Genomic DNA, 13,552 nt, shown 5'->3' with positions numbered 1-13,552 from the left:
GGTGTAGGCATAGCACTAAGCATGGAGGCGGAACAAGCAATGTTAGAGTGGATCCCCGCTAACAGTCGTTTATGTGCTCTTCGGCTAAACGGCTCCGTGAGAGCTCGGAAAGATAGGGACACACGTCGTTGCCTTTTTGTCGTTTCTGCCTACGCTCCCACCGACTGCAGCTCAGATGAAGTGAGAGATGAATTTTACAGAAAGCTGTCCGAACTTCTTCAGAAAGCTAAACGCTCAGACATAGTACTCGTAGGGGGTGACTTTAATGCTCAGATAGGTAGCTTAAACCAAACAGAAAGGCATTTAGGTGGATATTTTAGCATTCCGGCACAGCGAACAGATAATGGTGATCGTCTGCTGCAACTGTGCTCAGACAATCGTTTATTTTTAGCAAACACAAATTTTAAGCATAAGGAGAGACATCGTCTAACATGGCGACCGCCTGCACCAAGCCAACGATGGACTCAAATAGACCATGTTGCCATCAGTCATCGTTGGAGAGGGTCGGTAGAAGATTGTCGCTCATTCTGGAGTACCTGCTTGGACTCCGATCACGCCCTAATACGGGCACGCATCTGCTTGCGCCTCATTGGACGCAAAAAAGCCTCAGTAAAAAGACCCATTAGAACCGAACTGAGTAGCGAGGAAACCAAAAGTAGGTTCCAGGAACAACTGAAGTCACGATTAGGTAGTTCTGAAGACGAGGCTGACCCAGATGTTGCTTGGAATGAAATACAAGCAGCCGTGACATCTATTAGCGACTTAAACTACAGAGTTTCAAAGAACCAGTGGATTTCTTCAAAGTCTATCACACTGATGGATTCTCGCAAACTCGTCCCATCAGGTTCTGAACATGATGAAGAGCGACAACAAATCAGATCTAGGTTAAGAAAAAGTCTAAGAAACGACCGTGAGCAGTGGTGGGCAACGAAAGCAAAAGAGATGGAAAAGGCGGCGACTATAGGGAACACAAGACAGCTTTACAGACTAATAAAAGAAACTGGAATTAATAAGTCAAGTGTAACTGAGATTATATCGGAAAAAGACGATACACTCATCTGCTCCCAGTCCAGGCGTTTAGAACGATGGGCGGAACAGTTCAGCTGGCCTTCAGCTACTCTACAACTACCCTCCATTCCCAGACAGTGTGAATGGAACATTGATGTAGGTCCCCCAACTCTTGCTGAAGTTCAAAAGGCTATAGTCAATCTGAAACGAGGAAGGGCAGCTGGTCCAGATGGATTGGCTCCAGAGGTCTTTAAGGATGGTGGTCCAATTTTAGCGATTAGGTTGACTAATATTTTAACTAAAATCTGGGAGTTAGACGTTATTCCATCTAACTGGTCACAATCACTTATCGTCCCAATATATAAGAAAGGGTCAAAATCATCCTGTGACAACCACAGAGGGATTAGTTTAACTAATATAATATCTAAAATACTAGCCTCGATAATTATCAGACGCCTAACTAAGACTCGTGAACTGCAAACACGAGAGAACCAAGCTGGCTTTAGACCTGGTCGTGGCTGCATCGACCACGTATTCACCATTCGTCATATTCTAGAACACAGGCATACTTATTGGCGTCCGACAATGGTGGTCTTTCTCGACTTAAAAGCAGCATTTGACTCTGTAGACCGCGAGATTCTGTGGCAGTGTCTGTCATTGAAAGGCGTACCTCAGAAGTACATAAACCTTGTGAAGGCTCTTTACTCGAACACTACTAGTCGAGTCAGAGCTTATGGCGAACTGTCATCTACTTTTGCAACCTCAAGTGGTGTCCGTCAAGGCTGTCCACTTTCTCCATTTTTGTTTAACTTCATCATAGACTTATTGATGGAAATAACATTCTCGTCTACTGAATTCTCGGGTATTGATCTCCATCCAGGAGGTCCACTTATCGACTTAGAATACGCAGATGATATAGTCCTGTTTGTTGAAGACGCTGACAAAATGCAGAGTCTTCTGGTAGCACTGAGCAACAATGCCAGAATGTTTGGAATGCGCTTCTCTCCCTCTAAATGCAAGTTGTTGCTTCAGGACTGGTCTGCGTTAACACCTGAACTAAGGATAGGGAGTGAAGTAGTCGAACGCGTTGACAACTTCACTTATCTTGGAAGTCTAATCAGCCCTAATGGGTTGGTATCGGACGAAATCTCAGCACGGATTCGAAAAGCTCGATTGGCTTTTGCCAACTTGCGTCACCTATGGCGAAGGCGAGATATCCGTCTATCAATAAAAGGACGAGTATACTGCGCGGCAGTCCGTTCTGTTTTAATTTACGGCTGCGAAACATGGTCATTAAGAGTAGAAGACACTCGTAAGCTACTAGTATTTGACCACAGATGCCTTAGAAATATTGCTGGCGTCTGCTGGGATCACCGGGTAAGTAATAGTGAGGTTAGACGCAGGATATTAGGGAATGATGGTAAATCAGTTGACGAGGTTGGGAATCTTCACCGACTGAGATGGTTGGGCCACGTGTTACGTATGCCTGAACACCGATTACCACGACGTGCAATGCTATCCGGTATTGGAGATGGTTGGAAGAAAGTTAGGGGCGGCCAAACCAAAACGTGGCATCAGTGCCTGAAGTCACTAACTTCTAATCTGAGCCATGTTGGTAGATGCAGACTACTTGGTTGGGGTCCGCGTGACTATCGTAACCAATGGTTGGAGACTCTGGGTAACATGGCTCAGAATCGGTCACAATGGCGTCAGTGTATACACTCTCTTTCATCCCTTAAACTATGAGATTAAAATCGCTTCATATCTTTCTTTCTACGAACTAATTCTTTCTTCCTGTACTATATCCTTATTGCAATCTTTCTCTTATATATTACTACCTTTGACCTAACCACTGCTATGAATCCGGTGTTCATCTTGTTGTGCTGATGCGGTTTGGCAACCTGGACCGATGCACATATGTGCCTGGTCCTACGTTGTAGCTGACTGACTGACTGAAAAAACTGGACGGCCGTTTTGTGCTAGTATAGGACTCCTCAGCAGTGCGCATCCACGACCCCGCTTTCGGGACTCCAACCCAGGACCTCGCACGAACGATTAGCTTCTAGACCACTGAGCTGGCACCCAATGGTGATAATGTCCGATTTCAGCCAATCCAGGATCTTGCCCAACCAGTGCTTCCAGGTGACGCTCTAGCTTAGATCGACTAGTGATTTCAACTGTAAAAATTGGTGATATGTTTCGTTGTACTTTATACTGTCTACTTAATATGAGTAAAAAATATTAAATGGAGAAATTTCGACTGTTCATTATACATTTTATCGTATAATGATTGTTAAATTCATTACAACCCTGTTGCTTGGATTTATTTCCTTGTGTTTGTTGCATAAAACGTTAACATTTTTGATATTTTTTTTTGTTAAATAGCTTAACAGCAGACGTGAATTGTTATATAACTTGTCATTATCATATCAACCAAACGCTTTACAAGCCTTACAACAACGTGAAGAACGTGAAGGTCAAGTACCACGATGGATCACGTATGTACATGGTCCAGGTGGACGTATAGAAGCTGTGGACCGTGAAGAAGCTGGTACAAGTTTAAGATCACATAGCCAGTTGATTTACAATGCTGAAGGACGAATAGCACATCTTCGTATAGCTACATCAGATCCTCAGCTACCATCGAATGAGCGGTCAGAGTCTGGATTAACAAGCCGTTCAGAAGAACTACAGTTCATTTATGACTCAAGAGGTTTATTGGCAAAACGAGGCAACTGGCACTATAATTTTGATGAAGATGGATTCCTGATAAAACGCCATTTACACAATCTTTATATTACAGATCAATTTGCTTACAATAGTAAAGGATTGTTGATATGGGCCGAGCGTGCAGTTGACAAAAGTGTTGATTCATCGTCCACTGACAATTTTCATTCAACACCATCGTCATCATCACCATTGGATCAATGGGCTTTAGAGGATGACGCCGGCTTAAAGCGTTCTTACTCAGTTCAATTCATTTATGATTCTGAAGATCGGTTGATAATTGTGCGTGATACCTTAATTGTACGGGATTCAGTTCAATATTTCTACGCTGATCCCAAACACCCTACACGTGTAACACATATTTTTAATCATGGACGTTTGAAAACTATCCGACTGTTATATGACCCTGTACATGGTCATGTATTTGCTTTAGAACAATATGATAATGGTGGTTTAAATACAAATAACGGTAAAAGAAACAATCTGAATTCTAATAGTATTCCATCTCCAATGAACTCCTTCGATGATAATCAGTTTCATCATGATTCTACTAATTCGGCACAAAAACGTGTATTTTTCATAATTACTAATCATGAAGGTAGTCCAACTGCCGCATTTTCCGAGAATGGAAAGGTACGTATGTATTATTTACCTTATATCTGTATGTTTCAATATCCTAAAGTAAGTACAGAACAGATAACATCATTGTTTTCCTCATATAGGGGCCTAGATAGTGATATATTTATAGAGCTGTATTGAACTTCCTATATCGGTTAAACGACACAGTCGTAAATGCGACTTAATAACAATGTATATATTCATGCGGCAAAACGTTAATGGCATCTTATTGGTGCATGCATTTTTAATAATATTACTCAATTGTTAATGGACAGAACTGTATTCGAACTCATGATTCAACCTTCAGATGGTTAAATGCTGAGATATTTGAGACAGAAATAAAAGGGGGATTGTTCCTTTACAGTAGTCAATTTGATACATTAACTGCCAAAAACTTTTTTTACGGAAAGAATTCACGTTTAAATTGAAAATAAATGTAAAAGAAATATATCACATCCAATTCTTCTCAAAAATATATGTTAGTATAATCTATGACATGTGATTAACAGCATTAGTATCTTAAAATTGGCACGTTTTCTGTGTTTAATCACGTTACTATAATGACGATTTGTCCCTTAATCAGTATCTTGTTTTTTAATAAATGATACAATAGGTACATTGATTTATAAACTAATCCATGTTAACTCTGATACACTGTGTTATTTTTCGTTTTAACTCCAGAACTCTTCTGTGATCATTACTTACAATAACATACTAATAATGTTATTGTTTAGACAACGTTTATTAAGTATGCGACGATTGTACAATGACTTGTACTATTTAAACTTGTGTTAATTTAATTCGGTTATTTATTTGCTCTGGAAAAGTGGCTTACATTAGGTCATGAAACCTCAGAAATACAATTTTTCTGCTCATTGGGATATAACAAAAATATAGTTACTATTATACTAATAACGATCATCATTACGGAAATAATTACATCGACAGATGCCAATGATACTAAAGTTATTATAGGTCCCTTTGGTGTCTCTAACTTATGTTTAGTAATAAATATGCACTTTAAAAAGAATCACTAGTAGGCTATTACTTTTAAACGTACATTTGTGTTAGTGGTTATAATAACTTTTTTTTCATTGTAACGTATCCAGTAATTCGTTTTACCATGTGGAATACTGAAAAATAACATGAATTATTTTGGTAACTTTAAAGCTTTTATTGCTTTGTGTATTAAAAGTGTTTATCAATTATAAGAATTGTAGCGTATAATACATCAGATGATAGTCTAAGGACAAGTCATCATTAAAGTTAAAAATGAAATTTATGTATTCATGTTATGCTTTTTTTTTAATATCAATATTTTTTATGCTCTATCCTCAGTTGGCATGGGCTGCTGAATACTCCGCTACAGGAAGTCGACGTCTAACATTATCTAGCCGCAACAATTTCTTCACACGTGCCCTTATTGAAGAAGTTGATTTACCACTGGGTCAGGCCTCGTGCATTACCGATTTTCATACTGGATTTCTTTTCTGTCCACCAACTAGTCGTGCATATGATCCTCTTGGTGCAACATTTACTAGTCCGGATTGGCGAGGCCTTATTTCCACTCGACTTCCGAATGTTAAACGTGATCCATCAGTATTAGATACTCACAAATGGGGTCTGACTGAACAAGAAGCGTTAGGAACTGGCCCGAATGGTCTCTTTGCAGAACTTCGTAAAGCTATGACATCACCTATTTGGTGGCTTAAACAAGTTGGTTTCAATCTGGACAATTTTCTGACAAAGTTTGATACGTTTGAAGGAAAGGTGGATAGCAGTAAAAACTCACTCAAAAATTCATTGCCTTTATTTCCAATTGATATTACATCCATTCATTCATTTGATTGCATTCATAACCAAGGTTATAAACAGTTAAACAGCAAATTCGAGCATCTCAGTATGTTGAAGTCTAATCAGTTAACTCCTGGTGGACCACATGGTAGTGGGCTATCAAGCTTTCTTCTTGACTCAAGAGATGTTAATGATGAAATGTCTTTGCCTCTGTTACCCGCAAACACAATGTTCGGACCTGAAGTAAGTTTACGACAATTCATTTTTAGAATTGTTATGTTCATCTCTTTAGAACGGATTTCCTATCAACTCCATTGATAACAACGGCTCAATATCACTTTACTTTCTCAATCTTTGTTATCTCGTATAATCTAATTGCATTTCTTTTTATAGTACTCAGTGTTTTTAAATAGAGACTCAGGTTTCCTGAAATTATTGCACCTATAATTCAAGTTAAGAAAAGTAGAATTTTGGATAAAGTAGCTATAAGTCATATAAACTGACACTTTCCAATTTCACTTTTACCAAATTACATAGATTTCATTTCTTTTCCTAAATGAGTATGTGTATCGTTTTAGGAACTTTCACACAGTTTAGCACATGCTTTTACAGAGTAATTTCAGTCAAAATCACCATACTAAATGCTAAAATTCAAAGTATTTTCAATAGCTACTGTCATGAATTCTGCTATAAAAGCTATAGAAGACAGAATTACCGAATTTCTAATTGTTCCATTGTTTTTAACTGTTTCTCTTTCTTGTTTTTTATCACCTCAAGGTCGGTTATGTAGTTGACGATGATACTGGATCTGTTAAAGTTATCTCCATCAATCAATCCCAGCCAACCAAGACGCAATTTCAAGATGTATCAATCGACAGTTCACTAGAAACAGAACTCGCTTCTATACTTATATCAGATACAAACCTTGTAGATTGGTGGAGTTACTCGAAATCATCCTTCCCTTCCTCTCCATCATCATCGTCAACAACAACAACAACACAAACAGCAGTATCACAGCTCAGTACAACACTATTCATTCAACTATTTCTAGCAACTAAAAAAGATTTTCATTCTACAGTAAAACAATTAACTACATTAGGTTTCCAACTACCAATGTATGATCGTATTAGTGGTATCAATTTAACAATAATGAATACAAATGAAAAATATAAAGAATTATGGATTACACGATATAATTTACAATGGAGAATAAGATATTTCAATTCACCATATCCATTATCACCCACGACAGCATGGTCTGTTCTAGTCAATTCAACTGTTGACGATGCTAAAAGACGTGGAAAAACATCAGCTTGGTTGAATGAAGTTAAATTAACGCAGCAATTCATCCCAACACTCAAACCAACACCATCAAAAATCGACCATCTTAATATCAATCAAAATAATTTTGTCTATCATAAACTAACATCCAAGTATATTTTGGGATTCAATTACCCATGGAATAGGCATGAACTCAGCGAATTAGTACAAAACAACACTGTTATGAATTATCGTTGGATCCCAACAATAGATTTTCTACAATACTCATCTTCTCCCTCATTATCTTCTGACACTTCTGCATTATGTAGGCTATATGATCATTCGAGTATGTATCAGATACGACCAAAGGAATTAAATAAACACGAAGAAAAAGATTTGCAAAAATAAACGGAAAATCCAGTTTTCATTGTATATTATAATCAATATTTTCCAAGGTTAGTCTATCAACCACATGTTAGCTTTTTTAGATGTTTTTTTATCTAAATGGTCAAGTTAGAATTGAAGTAATTTGTTGTATTATTCACAAGCCCGTATTAAAAATGGCACAACTAAATGAGACTGAATTTTGAAATTCCACCCTAATTCCCCCCAGAAAACAAGAAATTCAAACCACAATATGTGGACCTACTTAACAATGTGAAATATCAATAATACCGGCATAAAAACTATTTATGAGCTGTAAAATTACTGAGCCAAATCGGTAATCCTACTTAGCCAAACCTTGATGGTTTAATTAGCTAATTGTTATTCTGGTTGTTTATGAGATCCAATTCGAGGCTTCCAATCCTAATGAGAATCATGTCTTATCGAAGCGATTTATTAGTGATATATAGGGCTTAGTGTTTAAATAGAAAAAATATAAAGTTCTTCCAATATTAGTTCAGTTAGCGAAGCAATAAATTTAGGTGTAATTGCAATTAATTTTGAGATTAATTGACACATTACTAAATTTAATCAGCAAGTATTTATGATCATTGTTCTAACAATCATATTATTATGGTTATATTAGTAGTAGTAGTAGTCTTGGGACACAATAGTATTATTGATAAATAGGATATTATGGCAAACAATAAGACTTTAATTATGATCATTTATCGAGTTGTTCCTCTATCGATTAGTTATTGTTTGATGTAACTATGTACAATAAATACCCTATACATGTGAGCGAAGCATAGTTTTGTAACGTGTGGACTGCAGGTTAGATGTGCAGCGTATTTATCGATCGCATCAGTGACACGTAAAACACGTAAGGACGACCTAGAGTCCCGATTGGTCCCGCTTCCCTGTCTAGCCCAGCCAGTTGAGTCTAGAACGCAAGTCACAGCCTCTGAGTTATGAATCGTTATATTCCAAACACACTCTGTTTATATACCAACCAAACAGACCACATCGTACCATAAAAATAGAAAACAACATCTGTACAATATTTAACGAGTGAAATAAATAATGGCCAATAGGAAATGCCCATTTAGAGTCCAAGGACATCATTAGACTTAACATGATAATTATTGGTATATTCCTCAGCATCCCTAACACATAGTGTCTAGATCGTCACTAAAAAATTACCATACATTGTTTAATACTTAATTAATGTAGTCATACAATATCACTGTTGTAAATTGAGAAGAAGGAATTCTGTATTATGTGAATGAATAAGTAATATATCGGATTATCTTGAATATCCCTATTTCTAAGGAGACTAGATTCCGAAAATAAAAGAACCAATTTAATAAATGGAACGCTTTCAAAGAAGAAACTTTTGCTCAGCAAAAAAAATGAAAAAGTTACATTAAGAGTTTATTTTATATATTCGTCCTGTCAAAAGTAAAGCTAATGAAAAGTACCTCAATTAGTAGAGTAGTTATTTCGAAAAAAACATCCTCAGACTAATTAAAAGCCAGTATGGGTATAGTTTTTGTACTCAAAAGTTCTGTCTTTCTATAATTTTATTGATGAAAGTGGTATAAGACGTTTTTCGCCTTTCCTTATCAGATTGTAAGCTTAAAACTTCAATTTTGGCCTTAATTCTACCACAATCTTCCATTGAAGTTAATAATTGGTGATGTAAGTTTCAATAGTCCTTTTATAATAACCACTTTGTCTGGTTAAAAATGAACGTTTAATGTAACTTGTTCATACGATATATTAAAAAATAGTAGGTATTCAAAAGGACGGTTTAAATAAGAAGGAGGGTTTACTAGAAATCCAGATTTCCTCTGTGCATCTAGCAGCTAATTACTTTTTGTGGAAGAGAGCGGAGAAAACGTACCTTGATATTTCTTTTACATCTTGCCCAAGAGATATAACTGATAACAGATAGTTTTTTCCCTAGTTTTTTTTCCATTCCTGAATCATATATAAGAAGCGTTTTGAACAAAATTGATACTTTCAACTCGATATTGTCTACCGAATCGGGGAACCTATAGCTCTGAAAGGTTGTAAGTGGTTGACTTTGAGTAACAATTTCCTAAACCAATAAAAAGTATTTTGCGACTGTGGTGACGGGCGTGACATTGAAATATGAGTTGACTCTAATTTGGTTAATCCACATTTCAATCAATGAAATATTATTTGGTCGTTGATTCATTCTGTAGGTTTATGGATTCTTGGTTTAATCACTTTCAGTCAGATGTCGTACAAAAGTTGCAAAAAATCTTTCTGTAATACAACAATGTGAAACAATCTGTATGTCGAATCCAATTACATTTTGTAAATAATACCTTATTGTTTTTTGCAAACACATTAACTTTTGCTCTTGTTTTTACTTTTTTTCAGTTAAAGAAAAAGTATTGAGGTGGAAATTGAAGACTAGTTCATTGCTACAATAATATTACGTAATCTAAAAAAATATCTGGTAAAAATTACTTTGTTTATATTACTGTCTGTTATTTTTTGAGCATTTATTCCACAGACTGTGTTCAATCTATTCAACGTCTTTCATGAATGTTTCTCCTTCAAAAACAAGCGATTTATCTACTTGAATGCTTATTCCTCTTACATATAAGCGAAGGAATCATTTTTGAATAGAGTTATGGAATAACAATTTAAGAGAAAACAAAACGGAACTATCCATCTCGTCATAACTGTCTCTTTAGCTTCTTATCCACCTGTGAATTTTTTTGTTAATCGGTGCAGACATCTGTTTTTTTTTCTTAAAATATTCCTTCTGCTACTAATGAACGGCTAACGTAAAACACAGAGGGTACACATATGCATATATATATATATATATATATATATATATATATATATATATTTGCGAAATCTTTTGAAAGGTTATTAAATATATAACAATAATAGTACGGTAATATGATTTTGTCTTTGACTCCATTTTTTCTTGTCACTGTCCACATAATTTTATTATTATTCAAAGTCTAAGAAGAAATTTCCAGTTATTTTATTAAGATCTCTTGTTGTAACTAGCGTTTTTAGTGTTACCGTTTTATTTCGATTTTTCTTTTCTCTTAGTAGTAACGTAATGTGTTACGAACATGCAATGCAAATTTATATTTTTTATCAAAACTACTATTATTATTATTATTATTATTATTATTATTAAAATATGATTTGATTAATTTGTTATCGTTTTAGCTCTTCACATTATGACTGCAACTGTCATTACAACTAATACTGATAGTAATATCCGTAATAACTGAGATAGTATTACCATGATAATTTGTTTGTGTTCGCTTGTTTTTTTTAATAGCTACTGAACTTTTGCCGAACTTGAAATATCACAGAAGCAATACAGAATATTGTATTGTTGATAATCATGATATTATGTAGATTGTTGTGCTTGGTTACCCTGTTATTTTAAGTTATTTTGTTGAGATTATTTTACATTTGACTGACTTTTATGTTGACAAAAATCATCTACGTTTCGGCTTATTCACTCATACACATGTACACTTTCACGATACAATATAACTGCATATATGGGATCTGAATAATGTAATGAAAACTGTATTCGGCGTTATCATGTTTTGTTTATCTGTTCACTAATCCGGTTACATTTTGTTCTTGTCGTAGTCCGCCAAGTACACGTACAAATGCACAAATAAATATATTGTTATTCTGCACTCCTCCATTGCATTCTTTCCATCTTTTAAACATTTTATGAAGGATATATTTATTTTTCAATTTAAGTTTTCAACTGCATGATTTCGATAATCGTTATTTGTAACCTCCTTTATAAAAAAAATAACACTGAGCCTTTTCCCGTTTTTACGTATTTGTTCGTGTTTGAGTGTCACGAAGTACCAGGAGAATATTACTGGTAATGTTGTTTTCACTCTCCTCATCTCATCAATGCTGTTATCATAATTATTATATTGTCGCATTAAAGCAAAATGGCAATGTAAAAAGTACATTATATATATCCTGTAAGTACGTCTTTTCGATTTTTGTGTATGAGTACGGTCTGATTATCGTGCTATACTGACTAGTATACACGAAATGTATTTAGAATGAGATGCGTCTTTTGCCTTTGTAGTCCTCTACCTCCTATTTATCTTTCTTTCTCGAATTTACTTTTCTTATAGCACAAATACCAACAACTGCATTATATTACATTTACCAATGTACACTTTTTTATAATCAATATAGTCTGCATGCACTAACATTATGCAGCTTTTTTATATTGAATATAAATGGACTAACAATAATCATTTCATCGTCGTATTGTTCTTCTTCATGCTTTTGTTTCTGTCTATTTCATGATTGTGTAAACAGGCGAAAATAAAGAATGAAATTCAACTTGTATGTCGTTTTTTCTCGTGATTAATCTTGGTCTGTATTCACTTTGCATCATTTATATGTATATTAATATTGCAATTAATTATGATTGCTACTTATATATAGCAAATGTTTTCTCATTCAAATAGATAACGTAATTCTTTTTCCCAATTCTATTCTATGTAGTCACTATTTTATTTCTAATGAAAAATAATCAATTGTTAGTAATAATTGCATACAAACACTCATTACCTCGCCTATTAAGACTTAGTGAGGACTTCTTTCACACTATTCGATATTTTTTACTGTTAATACACTATCAATTCTTTGATAAGGTCCCAGTCCACTCGAAACTCTCAAAAATCGGCGAATTTACTACTTATATTAATTAGACAACATTAGTCGTTGTTGATTAAAAATTAGACAGTCGGTTATAGTCAATTTAGGAATTAGCGCAAATATATATCAGTCTAATTTATGCTATCTCACATAGGCATATCTAGAAATCAAAGTAGAGTATTCTGTCCTCAGATAATATACACAGTAATCTAAACCTATACTATTATCCTTACAACTTACAAAGACTGGGTATCCTCATATGTCTTGCTTCCGTATGCCCTTTATATAATTCCTAGTCTCTAATTATGATTATAATGCCTGATTAGGACATTAGTTTTCAGACAATAAGTAACTCGGGATTAGCAAGTTAACATAACTGTTATAACAGTACTCCTCTAATAAATTTAAAATAACTCATTATTCCAGTAAAAATACATCTCTTGATGCACACTACCTGAAAATCATATCAAAAGTGATATTCAGGTTTTACTAACCTTGTTACTCAACTATAACTTTTTTGTAAATCCTTGTAAATTGAAGTAAAGATTGACTTACGTTATCGAATGATATTTGCATGCGACTCAGAAACCTAATGAAGCGCCTGACTCATTCAAGACTAAATAACTAACTTGATAAAAGAATTAACCATAATTCCCTCAGTAAGGAAAAAATTATCTCCAGTCATTTCCTGAACTAAGTATATCCTGCTTTACTCCACTCTACTGAATGTGTGTAACACATTTAACTTCTAAACAACAAAAAGAAAGAAGTGGTTAATCAAGCGTTGTAATAATTCCATGTCATCTTAGAGATAGGGTCAATAAAGTTATTGTTTTGCATTAATTTGAAATACACGGATATTATTCGGACGATCAGTTAGTTAAAATCCAACCTAGATCCTATCCTGCAGGGAGTGACAATGACCAAGATCTTTCTTAATCATCATACTATTGATTTCTTCACAGTAAAATCTAGCCATCAGTCTTGATTCCCAAGGGAAGTTGATCCGTATTGATTATTCCCATCGCAGTATTATAAAATTTGCTATTGT

At 35.0% G+C, this 13,552-nt stretch overlaps 1 protein-coding gene across 1 annotated transcript in view; it reads left to right on the top strand.

The window, feature by feature from the left end:
- The window catches only part of TENM2 (Teneurin-2), a 152,594-nt gene extending 139,299 nt beyond the window's left edge, over nt 1–13,295 (top strand). Inside the window, exons 30-31 of the mRNA XM_051210976.1 lie at nt 3,394–4,368; nt 5,692–13,295. Coding sequence (XP_051071001.1) covers nt 3,394–4,368; nt 5,692–6,465 — 1,749 coding nt within the window. The 3' untranslated portion in view covers nt 6,466–13,295. The remainder of the gene's footprint in view (nt 1–3,393; nt 4,369–5,691) is intronic.
- The last annotated feature ends 257 nt before the right edge of the window (nt 13,296–13,552 follow it).

Source organism: Schistosoma haematobium, chromosome ZW (assembly GCF_000699445.3).
Source record: "Schistosoma haematobium chromosome ZW, whole genome shotgun sequence".
Lineage (NCBI taxonomy): Eukaryota > Metazoa > Platyhelminthes > Trematoda > Strigeidida > Schistosomatidae > Schistosoma > Schistosoma haematobium.
This window is presented reverse-complemented; position numbering and strand designations above follow the sequence as displayed.